We start from the raw sequence: 19,223 nt of genomic DNA on the forward strand, positions 1-19,223 counted from the left end.
CATATTACATGCAAAGAAAGGGAAACTCAAAGCAACTACACAGGCTAGAGAAGATATCACCAGCACAAGAGGAAGAACTAGCATTCAAATCCAGCCTCTGCAACTTAAAACTCTGTTTTTTCCACTGAACCATGATACTGTTGTTCCTTCTTTTTTGCAAATTCAGTATCTCCCTTTGTACTGGCTACTCTTCCTCCTAGCTAAAAATTTTCTCAAGTTTCTTTTATATAAAAAAAAAAAAACCTTCCCCAACTATGCTATCTTTTCACACTCCTCTCCCATGAAATTTCCTCTGATCCTATTATTGGGAGAATCTCATCAGCCTATAAAATCTCAGAAGGCTTAAGATGTCACTTCATCAGCAACCTCTGTCTTTATGAAACCTTTAGTTAAGGAGGATACTGGGCTCAGAACATTTCCTCATTTCTCTGACTTTTACTCCATGATTCCTCATCAGGGCTCTTCTCTGGCTCCTCCTGCCCCCCTCCATTTTTCAGTTTCTTTGTGGGGGTTTTATTCTGCCACTAGACTGTAAGCTCCTTCAGAGCAGTGGCTGTCTTTTTTTCTTCTAGTAATCTCAGTGTTTAACACAGTACCTAGCATATAGTAGAGGCTTACTACATGTTTACTGATTAACTGAACACTTTCTCAAACTTTTAAACTAATGCTTCTACTTCCTTTCTCATCTCTTACCTAAAAAGTGTTTTTTAAAAAAGATTTTCACTTCACAGTATTTGATATAACTTCCTACTCCCCATTTCTGAAACTTTGTTTTTTCAATAACAAAGTAGATTCTTTTCCCTAATCCCCTTTCTCCTTCAGTTCCATGGTGATTTCATATAATTCAACAGCTTCAATGATCACATCTAAAATGCTGACTTCCAGGGGAAGCTGAGTGACTCAGTGGATTGTGAACCAGGACTAAAGACGGGAGGTTCTAGTTTCAAATCTAGCCTCAGACACTTCCTAGCTGTGTGACCCTAGGCAAGTCACTTGACCCCCATTGCCTAGCCCTTACCACTCTTCTGCTTTGGAACTAATACACAGTATTGATTCCAAGATGGAAGGTAAGGGCTAAAAATAAATAAATAAAATAAAGATGCTGACTTCCAAATCTATTTTCTCTAGGCCTGATTTCTCCCCATACTCTAGTTTCACATTTAATTCATTGATAAGTATCTTTACATGGCTATTCCACTAATGCTTCATCAGTCTCATCATCTCTAATAAACTATCAATTCATTCGAAAAGTTAATGAAAACTAGTATATGCAAGATACTGTGCTAGTCCTAAGTTCCTTGCTTCTGTATTAGTATCAATATTCTTCCAAACACCCTGAAAACTTCACATTTACCTTTAATTCTATACTTTAATGCAGAGATTAAAATTTAGGAATAGGCTATAAATGTTTGTTTAAATCTACGATTTCATATATTCCAAAAGTTATATTTTAGTTACTGTAAGCCAAAAAGATAAATATCACCATTTCAAACATTCTCCTTTTGCATTCAACTGTTGATATGATGAATTTAAGCTACTGACCAAAATAAGCAGATAGCACTAGCACTAATTATAACCAAAACAGAGTAGATACATTCAGAAATATTAGGAATTTTTAAAACCTTTAGTAAATTCAGTCATTTTAGTAAAAACTTTACCTTTTAGTGTCTTCACTTTCCTTTATGTGACCATCTCCAGGAGAAATGATCAGATGAGGTTTATAAGGATTTATGCTAAAAATATATAAATATAATAAATGCAAAGTTACACACAGAAAAGCATTTACCCAAACACATTGGTTTTCACATCTCTACTACATACAATGAAATCATATATGCAAAGCTACAAATTGAATTTTCAAAAAATTATCTCTGAAGATTAAAATAAAAATTAAGTAGTTCTCCCTTTTACATTTCTTTTATTTTTGTTCTACTGTATTTTTACAAGTTTTTTAGTGAATCTGTCTTAAGGAAGACATACCAAGTAAATAGTAGGAAACAGTGCAACTTTTATTAAAAAGCTGTTTTGAGAATCAACATTGGAAATTCCAGAATAATCTGATTTCTTCAAATTAACTACCCTAAAAAATAATCAAGTAAAATATTAGTCTTAATATAAGATGTACATTTCCAAGAAAATCTGGCTAATATATTCTACTAGTTGTACCAGAACTAGTAATGGTTTGACAAAATTAATTCACATCATTTTTATCTACTTGGAAAAGATATCGGACATTGACTATAAAATGAGAGTTGTGAAAGGAAGATATCCATGAATTAAAGTCTAATGCTAAATACTGTTTATATCTTGGCATAGATCACTGGGCTTGCATAACTTTTTTAAGTTAAAATTTTAATATACCACACATATTTTTGTGCTATATTGCTATAAAAGCACCTAAGTCTACCCAACTTCCTCCCTAAAAAACCAACCCCAAATCTTAAAGAATAATCCACCAGCATTAAAGTACTAACTCTAGTTTGGTATTCAAGGTCCTCCCCATGCATCCCTATCCTCTAGATTAATGGTGTCAAATTCAAAAGAGAAAAAGATTCCTGTCTCTAGCATATTAAATTTAAAAAACCACAAATTAACATTATCGATGTTGTACTAACACTATCTATGTTGTACCGTTATTTTATTCTGTAAAATATTTCCCAATAACATTTTAATCTGGCTGAAGCCTCCAGCCTGGAAGTGAATTTGACACTTCTGCTCTAAGCTAGTGGTTTCTAAACTTTTTTTTTTATTAAAAAAACAAAGTATCAGCATGAATCCCAATGTGTATGTTAATGCTTTATAAATCATATATATGTACTAACAATTATGTACATTATAAAGCAAAAAATTGGCATTTAAATTAAATAATAGTTCATGATAGAATTAATAAAGAACCACTATAGTTGAATTGGGGAGGGACTTGGTCAGGCCTGTCTTTTATAAAAATCATTTTATCAGCTTTAGGTTGGAAAAGAGGGAAATCTGAGGCTGGGAGACCAATTAGGAGGCTATTTCATGTGAGCTGATAAGGGTTTGAGTAGTGACTATGCGAATAGAGGAAGAGATTTTATGGAGATAGTAATGACAAAGTTGGTAACTGATTGGATGTATATAGTGAAGAGTTGATGAGTTTGAGGATATGAATCTGAGAATAGAAGAATGTTAATGCCCTCCCATGTTAAGTCTAAAAGGGAAGTCATGGGTAGAGAGAGGGGAAGGAAATAATGTAATGCTACCAAAGATGAATATCACCATTCATGCATTCATTCTTGATTATCCTATGATACACTAAAGAATGATTTGAAATTAAACAGGTAAGACCACTTTCTCTTCTTGGAAAAAACATGCAAAAATTCATTGTGAAAGTAGAAGATTCATGAATTAAAAGTCTATTGATACCAAGTACTATTTATATCTTGGTCCTAAATGAAAAGGTTTTTTAAGAGATTTTTTAAAAAGAGGGAAGTAAGCCTCTAATTTACCAGTCGATGACGGGGAATACTCTGTCCCAGCCATTGGGTGATCTAGAGGGCAGGAGTTAGGTATAGAGCCCATAGTAAGTCTTCCCAATGGCACTTTTGAACCTGTTGTTATTATAAGTACCTGGGGAGGCTGGCAACTTGTCCAGGAGAGGTGAAAGTGACAGTGAGGGAGTACCGGGAAAAACATTGGTTGTGATACTGATATGTTATCAGCTACTTCTGGAAGGATGGGATGCAGTCTATCTTTTCACTCCTTGACCACACACCTGGGATCAAACCAAAACCTTCTTGGGCTCCTACTTCATAGACCAGGGCTTCAAACTAGAAATTATTCTTATGCTCTTCCTTATACCTGAAATGCCCTTCTTATTTTTTCTCCTGCTGAATTTATTTTAAAATAACTCAAATGCCACCTCCTCCAATTCAAAATCCAAATGGTTATTAAACATCTATATTCAAAACTTCATGGGGGTCAGTTAATAACCCTCATCCACCTAGGTCTGGTAAGAGCACTTTGTAATTTTCCTAAGGGAACTTCCTTCCCACTGATCATATAGTCTATATTTTCTTGTGTTTTTGTTTGTTTGTTTTTTTGTTTTTTTTTTTAATAAAAACCCTTACCTTCCGTCTTGGAGTCAATACTATGTATTGAATGGTAAGTGCTAGGCAGTGCTAGAGTGGTAAGGGCTAGGCAATGGGGGTCAAGTGACTTCCCCAGGGTCACACAGCTGGGAAGTGTCTGAGGCCAGATTTGAACCTAGGACCTCCCGTCTCTAGGCCTGGCTCTCAATCCACTGAGCCACCCAGCTGCCCCCCCATACAGTCTATATTTTGAAGTAAGTCTTAGGGAGATACACCAGAAGCTCTGGGAGTTTAGTTGAATTGTCCATGGTCAACTGGTCTTTCTGACTTCCCAATCTGGTACTCCTTCCACTACACAAGACTGTATTTTTTTCATCCTTACTTTATCTGTGTATAACACACTCCACCTAAGAAAGCATAATCTTTAGATTCTCCAGTAGCTCTTAGAACAATGCTCATTGGCTTCCTAATTGGTCTCTATGCCTTAACTCTCTCTCCCCTCTCCAATCCATTCTCCATACAGCTGCCAAAGTGATATTTTAAAGCACAGGTCTCTCACTCCTCTGCTCCCCAAATTCCAATGACTACCTATTGCTACTAAGTTAAAATACAAAATATAAATCTCTCAGCTTGTTTTATTAAACCAATTTGACTCCTGCCTACTATTCCAAGTTTATTACACCTTTCTCCCCTTTGAAAGCACTCCAAATTAGCTTACCTGATGTTCCCTGATTTAGGCATTCTGTCTCTAATCTCCATGCCTTTGTATAAATTATTCTCCATACTTGGAATAGACTCCTTTCTTAGTTCCATATCTTAGAATCTCTAGTTTCCTATAAAGCTCAACCCAAGATCATTCCCAGCCCCATGGGACTTCAGTTGATAATGCCTTCCCCATACCTGTCAATAGATACTTGTTTTTTATACATTTTGTGTTTATTTATATATGGACATGTTGCTTTCTCCAACAAATTGAAAGCTCAATGAGGAGAGGGACTACTTTTGTCTTTGTACCCCCAGCACCTAGCACAGTGCTGAGTATAAAGCTGTTCCCTGATGATACCCACCTCTTGACAGAGATGGTGGACACAAGATGCAGAAAGAGGCATATATACATTCTGAGCTATGGTCATTGTACAGATTCAATTTTCTTGACTATGTTTACTTGCTATAAGGATTTTTTCCCCCTTCCTTTCTTTGCTCTCAGATTTTCAATGGGGGTGAGGTGAGAAAGGATTAGCAATATCAATGCTCAAAAAAGGAGGTCCACTGAAACATTTATTTAAATAAATAAATAGAAGAGCACAGAAGGAATGACAAACAAGCAGGATAGTTTTGAAAGTAAGGTATAAAATATATATTTTTTTAAAAAGCAAGACGTATGTAATGGAGACTCAGAGTTTCATACAGAATCCTCTTTTTTATTTGAAGTTCTTAATTTTTAAAAAATTTAAGTAGCCATTTAAGAAATATTTGTGGATTTTGATGCTTGGTATACAGCACATTTTAATTTGCTGGGCTGAATTTAATTTCAATTAACAAAGTAACCAACAGCTTAAATTGCACAAAGAAACAACTGAAAGCAAGAAAATTTCTATTCCAAACTCTTATCTGAATGGAAAAAGGGCAAAATGAGAGTTCCTATTGGTAATTTGGACCAACAGGGTTAAAAAGTGCCTGTGAAACATATTCGTCTACAAAAAGGATAAGCACAGATGCCTGATTCAACCTTTCTCTTGATTACAGTAGCCAACTCTGAAGACCAAGAGATGGTATTAGCAGATGGTTCGATGTGTAGAAGTCAAAAGGAAGCTGCATTTGCCTTACAGAGCTTCCTACCAAATGAGCTTGACTGATGCCAAGAAAGCCAGCTGGTTCCAAGGAGAAAAACAGCAGGATATCTGGAACCCAACAGTCCAGCAAAAGAAAGAAAACCTCAAGATATAACTACCTGGCAAAGAAATAGAATGTCTAGCATTACCCAGAAAATAATGTTTCACCTCAAACACCTCCTAACTGGAGGGGACATTTTTGGCCTACCCAAGTCATCTATTTTTTTTTTAAAACAACCTTCCATCCTGGAATCAATACTGTGTATTGGTTTCAAGGCAGAAAGAGTGGTAAGGGCTAGGCAATGGGGTTAAGTGACTTACCCAGGGTCACACAGCTGGAGAGTGTCTGAGGTCAGATTTGAACCTAGGACCTCCTGTCTCCAAGTCTGCCAAGTCATCTATTTTAAGCAATGCTAGAACTATAAACTCATGTAATGGAAAACCTACAAAAACTAGTTATATCTAAAGGTTATTCTGACTTGGTCACTGAAGAAAAACAATTCATTGAAGCATAAACAGACTCCTGGATTCTTAGCACACCTCAACCAACTGGACAATGACAGAACAGGTCAAATGGACATGTGCCATTTTCAAAATCAAGGGCTTTGAAAAGCAGTCAACAGACAATTACCTAGAATTCTGGAAGAGATACAGAGTTTTGCTCTAAAACATCAATTTACAGGTGTGAAATGTAATGGGCAAGAGCTTAAGAACAGATTCATTAATTACAGTAAACCAAAGTTTATGCTACACAAATGAACCAATTAATAAACTTTTATAGCAACTCTAAGAGTGAAGCCAAGCTATTGGTTTCCCTTTAAATGTGTTAAAGGGTATAAAGGACTACTTGATATAAAAATATATTTGCTTAAGTAGCTCTCTACAAAGGATTTTAGTTCTCTATTTGTTTCCCCCCCCAACTATAATAATTTCAAGCAAGAATCTATAAAAAGGTCTATCAAAATACCATTCTCACAATTATAAGTGTAGACAAATTTCTAAAGGGACCTGTCACCTAAAAGACTTTAGGAACACTAATAAAATATTTTAACATTTTTAATTTTATGTCTCAATTACCCCAACTTACTAAATGGTCTATTAAATCCTTATCATGTGACCCACTGGGGAGAAATTTTAAAATTAAAAGGATTTTAAAAATCCACTCTTTAAAATGCCATCTCTGTTTCTGGTTTTACTGGAAATACCTTGAATTTTAATACCTCTCTAGAGAAAATCAAATCAGGGAACAAAAACTAGACAGAACACTTTGTTATATTGTCCAAATCTAGTAAAATGCAAAAATTATTCAAATGGACAATTTAAAATAGCTCATCTTGAAATAATGCAAAGTATCAGAAACTCAAATAATGGAACCAAATGTTTAACTTTGAAATGCTGTTTGAAAAATTTACCAATTTAGTATGAACTCCAGTAGCCTAAAAATCAAGTTTTGTTGTCAACTGTACAGGACGTTATAACCCCAGAATTTCTGAGCTGGACTGGGCCTTAATGATACTTTTTATTGAAGACAAAACTGAGGCCCAGAGAGATAATGGATCATAAAACTTCAAAGTTAATAATCAGATAATTAGTGCAAACCACTTCCTTTTACAGATAAGGAAACTAAAGTCAAGAGAAAGGCAGAAAGTCCCCAAAGGTCCCAGAAGTAAAAGCAGCAGTGCCAGGATTTAAGGTAAGAGCCACTGACTCTATCCCAAGTCACAGCTAATAAAAGAACCAGAGCCAGAGTCTACTACATATACCTCCAGACTCACTCATCCATTTTTCTATAACTTTCTTAGTAATTAGGCTCATTCATAACCTTAGAATTTTGTGTTTCCCTACGTCACAGGGATGCTATAAAGATTAGGTTCAAAAGGGGTTTCCATGTCTTTAAATAAAAGAACAAGTAGCAAGTAAATAACAGCCAGCATTACAGGCAGGTAGGTGGCTCAGTTAACTGACAGCCAGGCCTGGAGATCAGAGGTCCCGGATTCAAATTTGGCCTCAGACACTTCCTAGCTGTGTGATCCTAGGCAAGTCACTTAATTCCCATTGCCCTATTCCTTACTATTGTTCTGCCTCGGAAGCAATACATAGTATTGATTCTAAGAAGGAAGGTAAAGGTTTTTAAAAAATAAAAATAGCTAGCATTTATATAGCACTTTCAAGTTTGCAAAATGTTTTCTATCTTATCCCATTTGACCTTACAACAACTGGTAAATAGGTGGAATAATTTCTCACATTTTACAAATGAGGAGGTGGGAAGTTAAGTAATTTGCCTAGGTTCATACAGCTTAATAAATGGCTGAGGCAGAATTCCAATTCAGACCTTCTAGATCCAAGTGCAGATTCTCTCTGCTTGGACATCTATTTGCCTAAATATTAATTATCTATACATCTATTTGTCTAAAGATAGTCTGTCATAATTCTTTCTTTCTTTTTTTTAAAACCCTTACCTTCTGTCTTGGAGCCAATACTTCCAAGGCAGAAGAGTGGTAAGGGCTAGGCAATGGGGGTTAAGTGACTTGCCCAGAGTCACACAGCTGGGAAATGTCTGAGGCCAGATTTGAACCTAGGACCTCCTGTCTCTAGGCCTGGCTCTCAATCCACTGAGCTACCCAGCTGCCCCCATAATTCTTTCTTTCAAAATAGCATGCCAATAAAAAATATATTCAAAATGTACCAAACCAAATACAAATAAAGGGAAATTACATAAAGCCGAAGATTTACAAAACTAAAAAAAAAAAAGCCTGATTTTTTGGTTATCATTTTTCATCTAAAAGTTCTGAAATTCAAGGACTCTTGTTATTCAATAATTTTGCACTACGCTTTCCTTCTGAGCTACTTGATAGTAGGTGCTACTTCTATATATACTCTAAGCTTCTATTTTGAGAAAATGTACTAACAATAGCCAGTCATTTAGTCTAAACATCTCCCTTTATTTTTACATATGAGGGTACTAAGGCCCAGAAAGAATTAAGTACCTTGCCCAAGGTCACATAACTAGTTAACAACTACACTATTAGAATGTAAGTCTTTTGTTGTTATAGAATCTGAGGTTTACTGATACAAACACAACATTTAGTTCTAAAAAGCAAAGATGAAAACAAATGCACAAGTTCTGGTAGGTCTTCCCAAGAGAACCCAGATGACCAGCCTCAATGACCAGATTAACCTCTGGGCCAATAGATAAATTTTTTAGCCAAGGCCAACTCACTAAATTTATCTAAAGTATGGAGGAGTTTTGATTTGCAAATCTGTGGAGGGAGTATCCACAGGAAGAAAATCCCACATTAATGAAGTATAATCCCAGGAACATAAAACACAGTACCTGATTTCAAAGTAATCTTTATATTAAATTTATACTGACCATTAGGAAATCCATTTGTTTCATTAAAATGACAAATAAATAATATGAATAATAACCTAAATTTTGAGTAGCATTTAAAATAATTATTTTAAGAAATGATATTGGGTCTTTGGCCTAAATTATATTATATCAGTTTCATCCTAATCTGTTATACTAACTCTCATAGCCATCACCATGAAAAACCAAAAGTACACTCAGTCATTCTGAAAAATTTAAATAAGAGATAATTTATAAATCTGTAATTTGTCAAAATTTCCAAGAGTAAACGCGCCTGTTGAAAGAGCTTAACAAATATGATTTGTATACAGAAGATAGTTCATTTATCCAGCACATAAAAGGACAAGATATTCCATGTTAGGTGAATTTTCCTTTTCACTAAAGTTATAATCTGCTTTGCTAGAAAGTTAACCAACAGATCTTGCAAAGTATGAATAATCTATAGTGGGCTTAAAGATAAGCAAACCTGTAAGAATTATCTCCAAAAATAGGCTCTGAGGGGCTTTATGAGAAAAAAGTGTAATTTTTAGTGAATTGAGTTCATGACATCTATAGTGACCACACTCTGGAGAGCTGAGGTTGCCAAATATGACTATCTGAAATGACAGACTGGGAATATTTAGACTTTTACATGCCCACACAAACACTATGTCATTCCTTAAATGACAACTTTCTCTAGGAAAAGAGTGTTCACAAATAAATTGTAGTGAACTCTAGAAAATAGTATTGGCAACTTCACCTAATGTGACTAACCTGCTGAAACTCTAATGAAATACAGCTAGCACAAATATTTAGGGGGTATTTTACCTCACCTTTTATCTGCAGCACATCTTTGAGTTTGTCCTCTGTTAACCTTGACCCACGAAGACATTTTAAAATCCTACAACAATTAATTCAGGTTATTTGCCTTCAGGATCAAAATGATTAAATATTTTCATACTACCATTTGAAAAGAGAAAATTTCCCCAACAAAGCCAGGATTCCCACCAATGACAGTCAATTTTTAATTAAGCTTTGTAATAGGGAAACTGTCAAAGTACACAGAAAATACAAAAACTTCATTTATAAGCTATAAGGTAAATGAAGTCATTTTAAATGGGAGGACCCTAGCTTTGAAAGAACTGAGGTGCATATGAATGAATAAATGAATGAATGAGTAAGCATTTATTAATCACCTAGTGTGTGCTAAGGGGGGGCAGATATAAATGCAAAGACAGCTCTAGCCCTCAAGAAACTTACATTCTTTATTTTTATTTAAAATTTTATTTTTAAAAATTTGAACTTATTTGTTAAAGACAATATATAAAGTGAGCATTTTCTTTTTGTTTGTTTTTCTATTTTTCAACTTTTCAACTTTTATTTATTTTTAAAAATTATTTTACCCCCCCCCCATGATTACATGATTCATATTGTCTCCCTCCCTTCTTCTCCCCTCCTAGAGTTGACAAACAGTTCCACTGGGTTATACATGTGAGCATTTTCTATATAAGGTAAAACAGAAAGAGGATTATCATACATCCAGCTTACTTTTCCTTTTAAGCATATAAATTCAACATGCAACTTTCAAAGCTATCCAGTCTGTCAGCATTTCCATATGAATGCCCTTCTATTGAGGAGCTTTAATTCCTTTTTTTTAAACTCTTACCTTCTGTCTTAGAATCAAAGCTAAGTATTGTTTCCAAAGCAGAGGAACAGGAAGAGTTAGGCAGTTGGGCTTAATTGACATGCCCAGAGCCACACAGCTAGAAAGTGTCTGAGGCCTGACTGGAACCCAAGTACTTCCCATCTCTAAACCTGGGTCTCAATCTACTGAGCTGCCAACCTACCCCAGCTTTAATCCTTTTATGAGAGACTCTACACAGGTTGTGTGCCAGGAAGGGATACTTTGATGCTGAAAGTTACAGGTGAACTGAGCCATTGGGGAACAGACTAACACATACCCAACAGGAACAACAGCAAAAATGGATTTGATCAATGGGAAAGCAAGATGGTAGTACCCAATAGTACTAAGTGTAAGTATGAAGAGGCAGTGGAGTATAGTGAATAAAGAATTGACAATGAAGTAGGAAGGCTTTCCGTCTTTGACACACACACACATTGGCTTTATGATCCAAGCAAAGGTAGTTCTCTGTACTCTGTAAGTTGCAGAGAAGGTGCCCAACTGAACTGTTAATGTGAGCTTCTTCTCACAGAAGTTCCCTATATTACTGAAATCACAAGTCCAATTCTATTCCCAGCCCAATCTATCCCCCAGTATAATGTGCAATTGGCTGTTTATCTTTTCTTTCTTTTTGTATTCATATACCCAGGGCCTTGAACATTGCAGGTACTTGGTACATATTTGTTGAATCATACTAAATTGAAAAGAGGTCTGTTACAGTGCTACTAGGTATCTCTGAAAGGAACACTAACCTTCAATGGAATGTAGACTGGTCTAGGCCTTGATGCTTCCTAACATTTCCCTTTCACTGATATTTTAACATTATTTCAGCAAAAATCAACCTAGCTCAAACCTTTTATACCTTTTATTCCTGGAGATGCTGCTGCTGGATTTCTCTCCTCCCTTTTGGTAAGAAAGCAGGTAGAAGTCTCCCTCCACCCTTGTCTTTCAAGAAAACCCTAGGGTGCGACAAGAGGTGTTAAAAGATGGTCCAGTGGGGTCTACAAAGATCCAAGGTAGATTTATTTACATATTAGGGTTAATGTTCAATGTCCACCTGACACAGGAAAGAAAGTAGGCCCCTACTAACTGTTCCTACAGTGTTCCCCTGAATGTATTCTTGGCCAGCCTCAAACTCCTCCAATTACCAAAAGGGTTTAAACTATTACGCCAATTTCTCCCCTTCCTTACTATCATTAGACTCAGCTCAATTTTATGACATTCTTTTCTAAGCACATCCCAATTTCAGGCCATGTTATAATATTCATGCCCTCTGAATTTTTTAAAATGTACACCCTCCACCTCCAAATAAGCCTAGCATAATCTAATTTACAAAGTTTTCCTTGCCATGATCTTGTAAGCTTGGTCATACTAGTATTATCATCTCTATTAACAGCACTGAGATAGAGGAAAATAAATTAGGTGACTGTCCCAGTCACTTAAGAGTCCAATGAAAAGAACACTGGATTTACAAGGTTTGTGGAATTTGACTCTTTGTAACTCCTTTTGGGATTTTCTTGGCATAGATACTAGAATGGTTTGCCATTTCCTTCTTCAGCTCATTTTACAGATAAGAAAACTGAGGTAAACGGGGTAAAGTGTCTGGTGTCCCATAACTAGTAAGTGTCTGAGGTCAAATTTGAACTCAGGTCTTTCCTGACTCCAGGCCAAGCATTCTTTCCACTGTGCCACTTAGTCACTCTAGAGTCAAAAGACCTGGGTTCAAATCCAGAATTTTCTACTTGCTTCCTATGTGACCTTGGGCAAGTCATAATATCTTGTTTCAGTTTCTTCATTTATAAAATGAATGATTCCTACTTTTAAATGCTAGGATTCTTCCCTTTCTCTTCCCCTTTTTGAGACTGAATCTCCCTATGTCATCCAGACTAGAATTATAGCAGCCATTCCCTGGCCATACAGACCAGCACAGAAGCTTTGACCTGTTCTGTCTACAACCTGGGCTGGATCATCACTACTTGGCCAAACTCATGGCCTCCTCCCTACTGGAGGCTCACTGGATTTAGTATACACACTCAATGAGCTTTTAGCCCACTGCAGCTTAGCACTTCTGACCACAAGAGATCCACAAGAGATACCTGGTAATAGGAATTAGAAATAAATGCTTTGAACTCCTTTTTAACATAAAAAATTTTCGCACCTGACATGATAATAGTTGTACTATTGGTAGTACATGCTGAACAAAAACATGATAAAAAAACTAGTACGAATGCAATACTTTTAAATAGTAACATATATAATATGTTTATCCCAACAGTAGAAAGTACATTTGCTTACTTATGAATTTACATTTGGAGTCAAAGTAGGAGAAAGTTTATAATCCAAAATCTTAGAACCTCTAGTCTAGAAGATCTTTGAGGTCCATTTCAACTTTAAATTGTATGACCTTATTTATTCCACTACACTTGTTCCCAGCATGAATATAAAATAGGACAGACCAATCTCCCAAGGCTTCTGCCTTCATACCACAGACTTTCTATCACAGGCCAGAACTAAGTCAGTCAACAGGCATTTATTAAGTGACTTCTAAATGGTAGTCAAGAGAAATGCCTTTCAAGAACCTTTCCACATCTCTATAGATAGGAAGGAGATGATAGCAATTCAAGTTAAGCACTTCTTAGCAATACCTCTCAAAAAGACAAGATGTCACAAAGAATAAAGAAGGAAGAGAAAGATAATGTGGAAAAGAAAAGGAAGAAGGGGAAAAGAATGGGAGAAAATGAGAAGAAAGGTTGATAGGGAAATTATTTTAATTCATTGACCCATGCAATTAATACAGACCAGAAACACCAGTCTTCAGTGAAATACGTAACAATTTGAAATGGGTCAGCCTAGCTAACCACAGGAAAAATGAGGCAGAAGTTGAACATATTTCCCAAAAGTTACACGTGTACATAGACAAACAGATACAAAGGGTACTGGACAAATGCTTCAGATGGACAATATTGGAGTCAGGCAACATGGTACAATGGAAAGAGCTCTTGGCACTTAAGTTAAGAGGACTGTGGTTCAAATTTCAAATCTGATGCTATCTGTAGAACCATAAACAAATTACAATCTCTCTGGCCCTATTTTTTTCATCTATAAAATAAGGGGGTAGGGTTTGGATTCAGGAACCTCTCAGGTACCTTTCAGCTCTAGATCCATGGCATCCCCCTCTTCTCCAGACAGTCCTACATACAACCTAACAGCCTTGTTGCAGACAAGAGGCTACAGCTTGGAGATTTCAACCCCCCAAAAAACATATACAATTGCTATTTTCACTTCCTCTCTTCTCACTTTCTAAAACCTCTGAGATCTAGCTTCTAACCTCATCACTCAACTGAAACTGATCTCTCCAAACTTACAGGATACTCTTACTTGATAAATCTAATGGCCTCTTTTCAATTTTCAACTTTTCTGATCTTTCACAGCATTTGAAGCTACTGAACACCTTCTGAACCAAAGGTTCTTCTCCTGAATTTTATTATTTTCTGACATTTTGATAACTGTATTAAAATATAATTGGTTTACTTTATAATCCTACATATCTACATATTTAAAATGCCTACATAGGCATTTTAAAACATTATTTTGAAAAGGGGTCGATAGGTTTCACCAGACTGCCAAAAGATTCAATAACAGAAAAAAAAGTTAAGGAAACCTGCCTAAATGGTTCATTCCTCTCTAGGTTTTTGTGACTAAAGAGGATAGTTCCCTTCCCACCTTTATGACCTCAACTTCCCAATCTCTTTAACTATATCTTTATCCATGTTATATACACTAATTACAGGTGTCCCCAAGGCACTGTCCTGGAGTTCTCTTCTTTTTAAATTCTCTTCCTTGATCTCATTAAGTTCCAATGGATTTAATCACTATCTTTCTGCATAGGATTCTGAGATATGGATATCCATCTCTACTTGCCTAAGTTTCAATTCTGCAACACCAATTGCCTGTAAGACACCTCAAACTGGGTGTCCCATAGGCATCTCAAACTCCACATGGCCAAAATTAAACTCATCATTTTCCTCCTCCCAACCTCCTTCCTTCTCAAATTTCTTATTGTTGGCAAGGGTACCATCATTTTCCCAGTCACATAGGTTCAAAAATCTGTGTCATTTTTGATACCTCTCTACTGCTAAATCACGTATCTAATTAGCTGCCAAATCTTTTAATCTCTCTTTACAACATCTCTCTCATATGAGCCCTTCTTTTGAATCACATAATCACTACTTCGGTTGAGGACTAAACTATCTCTCACCAGGATTATTGCAATAACCTTCTAATTGGTTTTCCTGTTCATGTCTCTCTCCCCATTTCACTTCACTTCACTTCACTTCACCCACTTGATGTTAATGTGATTATATCAGCCTCTTATTCAATAAGTTCCATTGGCTTCTTATTACTTCCAGGAGCAAATATAAAGCATTTTTGCATTTAAATCTTTTTATAATCTAGTCCCTTACTATGTTCCTAATGTTGTTCTTTCTATTTCCTTCTAAACACACTATGATTTTGCCATACTGGTCTACTTGATATTTCTCTCTCTCATCTCCACAATATTCCACTGACTGTTTTCAATGACTGGCATACTTTCCCTGATTCCTTTAAGACTCAAGTGCTATCTCCTTCAGAAGGCCTTTCCTAGTTTATCTGTTGCCCTCTTCCAAACCCTCAAGATGCTAGTGCCATCCCCTCAAGTTACCTTCCATCTATTTAATCTGTATTTATCTGGTAAGTTTTGATTTATATCATTTTTTTCCTTAAGAGGAAGAACTTTTACTTTTTCCTGTGAATCTGCTTAGATAAACCTAATATGTTTGCTTTTCCACTGATTCTTCACTGAAATTTATCTAGCCTCTATTCCTTAGTTCCTCCCAATCCTGCTTCCTTCTTGATTGCTGATGTCTTTCCTGGCCCTCTATTTCAGGAAAGCCTCTAGACAGGCTTAATTCCCCCATCCTACTCCACAACTTTGTCCTTTACAGCCTCTCAACAGTCACTAGCACAACTCATCCTCTCTCCAACAAACTCCAGGTCTGGAACTGTGATCAATTCAATAATAAACAAAATTGTCAATCCTGATTGATGAGGATCCAATACAAGAGGCAATAATGAGATCAGAGTAGGGCGATAGAGCAAGGTTTATTAGATGAAGGAGGAAGACCCAATGTCAGTAAGATTAGCAAAGGGTCCTAACTGGAAGATGAGTTGTAGAGGATTAGGTAATCTTGGATTTATCTCATTGGCTGTTGGGGGGTGGGCAGCTGGTTCCCATGATCATATGGTTTTTAGCAGGATACAGACAGGATAGGTTGGGACTATCAATCCATCTTGAATGTGTCAGGTATGAGAAGTTCCAGCCTCTGCTAGGCAGAATAGCTGCTTTGTTCTGAAGTTCCAGCTGGTATTGGGAAGGGGGAGCTGATAGTTTCAATTGGGGAAGAGGAGGAAAAGGGGGCTCAGGCATATCAAAAATATTTCTCAAAGGCTTCTACTACCCCAAGAATTATCTCTACTTATTAGAATGTAAATTTCCCCTAAATCAGAGACTGTCTTTGCTTTTCATTAGGTCCCCAGCATCTGGCATAGAGCTTAGCACATAATACCACTTAGCACAGAGCCTGACCTTATCCAATGTTAAGTCAATGTTATTTTCATTCATTCATTCAATCAAAGTCTGGGCTCAATCAAATTAACCAGGTCTGAATTTGAGAAAATGCTTAACTTTTCAGAGATCAAGAACCCAAGCTAGTCTTCATCATCTTTTTAATAGTAAAGTTTTCTAAATGCTATTAAAACTGGGATTCTTGGACCACAATTTCACAAGAATCACAAATGTGGAAAAAGTATATATTAACACTTCGTGCATGGGGGCTGCAATGAATTATCATTAATAAGTTACTTTGGAGAATATAAAAATCATCACCAAAGTACACCTATGACAAAAAGATATGGTGCTCATGAGAGTAAGGGGTTAGCTAGGAATGCTGTGCTATATTGCTATTTGTAAAATATTAAATCAATGGAGAAAGATCCCCATCCTGTGGAAAATAATTTCACCTATCTGAGCTTCAATACTCTAGTCCTTAAAACAGAAATAAACATTAAGGTAATACTAATTCAAGTTGTTTTCTACAGCATATTTACAGAAAGACAAACAAGACACACACAAGATGAGATGTGGAGGGGAGTCAACCATCACTTGTGGAGGCGGTCTACAAACTGATGATATCACTGTTTTATTGAAATATTGTTACTATAATAACTCACGTTGCTAGATTGTTTTGTGCTTTCCTCACAACGATCCTGTGGGCTACGGTGTAGGAAAGAAGGGGAAGAAAAGAAATGACTGAGGGGAACAAAGCAAAAAGTAGAGAAAGTGAGAGTAAAGAAGTCAAGGGGAGAAAAGCATAAGGTGGTGGAGGGATAGAAGGCAAAATAAGGAGGAAGGCAAAAATAAGGAAGGTTGAAGGAGAAAAAAAATTAGAAGAAAAGAAGAAAGGAGGAGGAAAAAAAGAAACGGGGAGGAAAAGTGAACGGGAAAACGAAGAGAAACTGGGGTGGAAGAAGGAAGAGGAAGGCAGGAAACAAACGGGAGGAGAGAAGGAACGGACACAGAAAAGAGCAAATGGAGAAAAGGAGCAAAGAGGGAAAAGGAATGAAAATAGGAGATGGTGATAGAGGGGGCCAATGCCTGGAAGGAAAGAAGGGGAAGTATGGAGGCGAGAAGGAAGGGCGTCAGAGAGGGAGCAGTGGCGGGCTTGGGGACTCAGGATAGGGGAGAAAGGCCTTCGGTGGTCGCCGCCGGTGGAGGGACGAAGTGGCTAAGAAAACAAAAGGGGAATGATGTGGGGCCGGAGGGCTCCGGAGGAGGAGGCCTAAAGCCTGCCGGCGCCGAAGCTCCAGGCAGAGGCTGAGCCCAGGAACGAGGATAGGTACCCCGGAGGAAGATCTTTGGGAGTAAGGGGGTTGCATTTACCAGAGCCTGGAAGTGGCGCTGTCCGACGTCTAAGCCCAAGCGTCCCGCTGCGCCGGCCTCCACTCACGCCCAGCGGCCGCCGCGGCGTCCAGGCCCCAACGCTGCTCCCGCCCCCCCACCCCCCGCTGCTGCCGTCGCCGCTCCGCTTCCGGCTCCGGTACAGTTTCCGTTTCCTGTTCCGGCTCGGAACTCCAGGCTCGGACTCCGTCGCTCCTGGAGACGGTAGTCTTACGGCCCTACCGCTGCCTGGACGCAGAGGAGAGCGCCCTCTGCCAGACCGGAGGCCCAGCGCAGTCTGATCCGGGGTGGAGAGCAAAGAAAGGAGAAAAGGGTAGAAAGGGAGGGAAAAGGAGAGAAAAGAGGGAGGGAAACATAAGGATAAAGGACAATAGCTGGATTCCAGGGATTCTTCACCTTTTATGTATCAGGAACCCTTTGGGCGGTCTGAGAAAGCCTATGAATACCTCAGAAAAATATTTTCAAATGCATAAAACAACATACATAATATTACAAAGAAAATCAATGACCACCGAAATAGACTTCTCTATTTATTGCTAAACAAGTTCAAAGACCTCAAGAAAGGAATCTCTCTGTGACCATGTATACAATGTAGTTGGGAGGATATGGGTTAAAATCTGACCTCAGACACTTCTTATCTGTGAGACCCTGGGCAAGACACTTAACCCTGCTTGCCTAGCCCTTAACACTTTTCTGTCTTCAAATGCATATCAATATAGAAGGTAAGGGTTAAAAATTCAAAAACCCTCTGATTGTGTGTGTATGTGTGTGTGTGTGCGCGCGCGCGCGCGCGCACATAATTATATAGAGAGACAGGAGACAGAGGGGAGAAAGTGAGAGAGGTTATTGTATGCTTTTGATACACATGTAAATATATGTATGTGTATATACACACATGCACACGTGTAGTTGAAATTGAGATATAATACCTACCTATATACACATAGTTAATCCTCAACATTCCTGCATTTAACATTCACTACTTCAAACATTTGCATGATTATTTTAGGAACCTCATTTTCACTTTCCCCCTTGCAACCAGGAACATTCAAAGCTATGCATCCTAGAGAAAAACACAAGAGAAATGATTACATAGGTTTGTGGAGCAGCTGGTATCCTACTAGGCTTATCATTGGTCTTGTTCACCTTATTATTGTAGAATAAAGAGGTCCATGTGCATATATTGCATATTTTCACTGTTTGTCTTTAAAACTCAAGTTTTGTGTTGCAATTGCACCTCTCAATCATAGTGCAAGTCTTTGGGATCTAAGCCTAAGTGCAAAGTCAGTGATGTGGATTA

The 19,223-nt window shown here is 37.4% G+C and overlaps 1 protein-coding gene across 4 annotated transcripts in view; it reads right to left on the minus strand.

Moving 5' to 3' along the window:
- Positions 1–18,050, minus strand: part of LOC100017776 (nuclear receptor coactivator 5-like) — a 36,026-nt gene extending 17,976 nt beyond the window's left edge. The window contains exons 1-4 of one of the 4 annotated variants that reach the window (XM_007474839.3): positions 17,906–18,050; positions 11,789–11,885; positions 10,079–10,146; positions 1,659–1,733 (exon numbers count right to left, since the gene is read on the minus strand). In XM_007474839.3, the coding sequence (XP_007474901.1) occupies positions 1,659–1,733; positions 10,079–10,137 (134 nt within the window). In that variant the 5' untranslated portion in view covers positions 10,138–10,146; positions 11,789–11,885; positions 17,906–18,050. The remainder of the gene's footprint in view (positions 1–1,658; positions 1,734–10,078; positions 10,147–11,788; positions 11,886–17,905) is intronic. The other 3 variants (XM_007474838.3, XM_007474840.3, XM_001371187.5) reach the window with 3 other exon arrangements.
- Between the last annotated feature and the right edge of the window lie 1,173 nt (positions 18,051–19,223).

Source organism: Monodelphis domestica, chromosome 1 (genome assembly GCF_027887165.1).
Source record: "Monodelphis domestica isolate mMonDom1 chromosome 1, mMonDom1.pri, whole genome shotgun sequence".
Lineage (NCBI taxonomy): Eukaryota > Metazoa > Chordata > Mammalia > Didelphimorphia > Didelphidae > Monodelphis > Monodelphis domestica.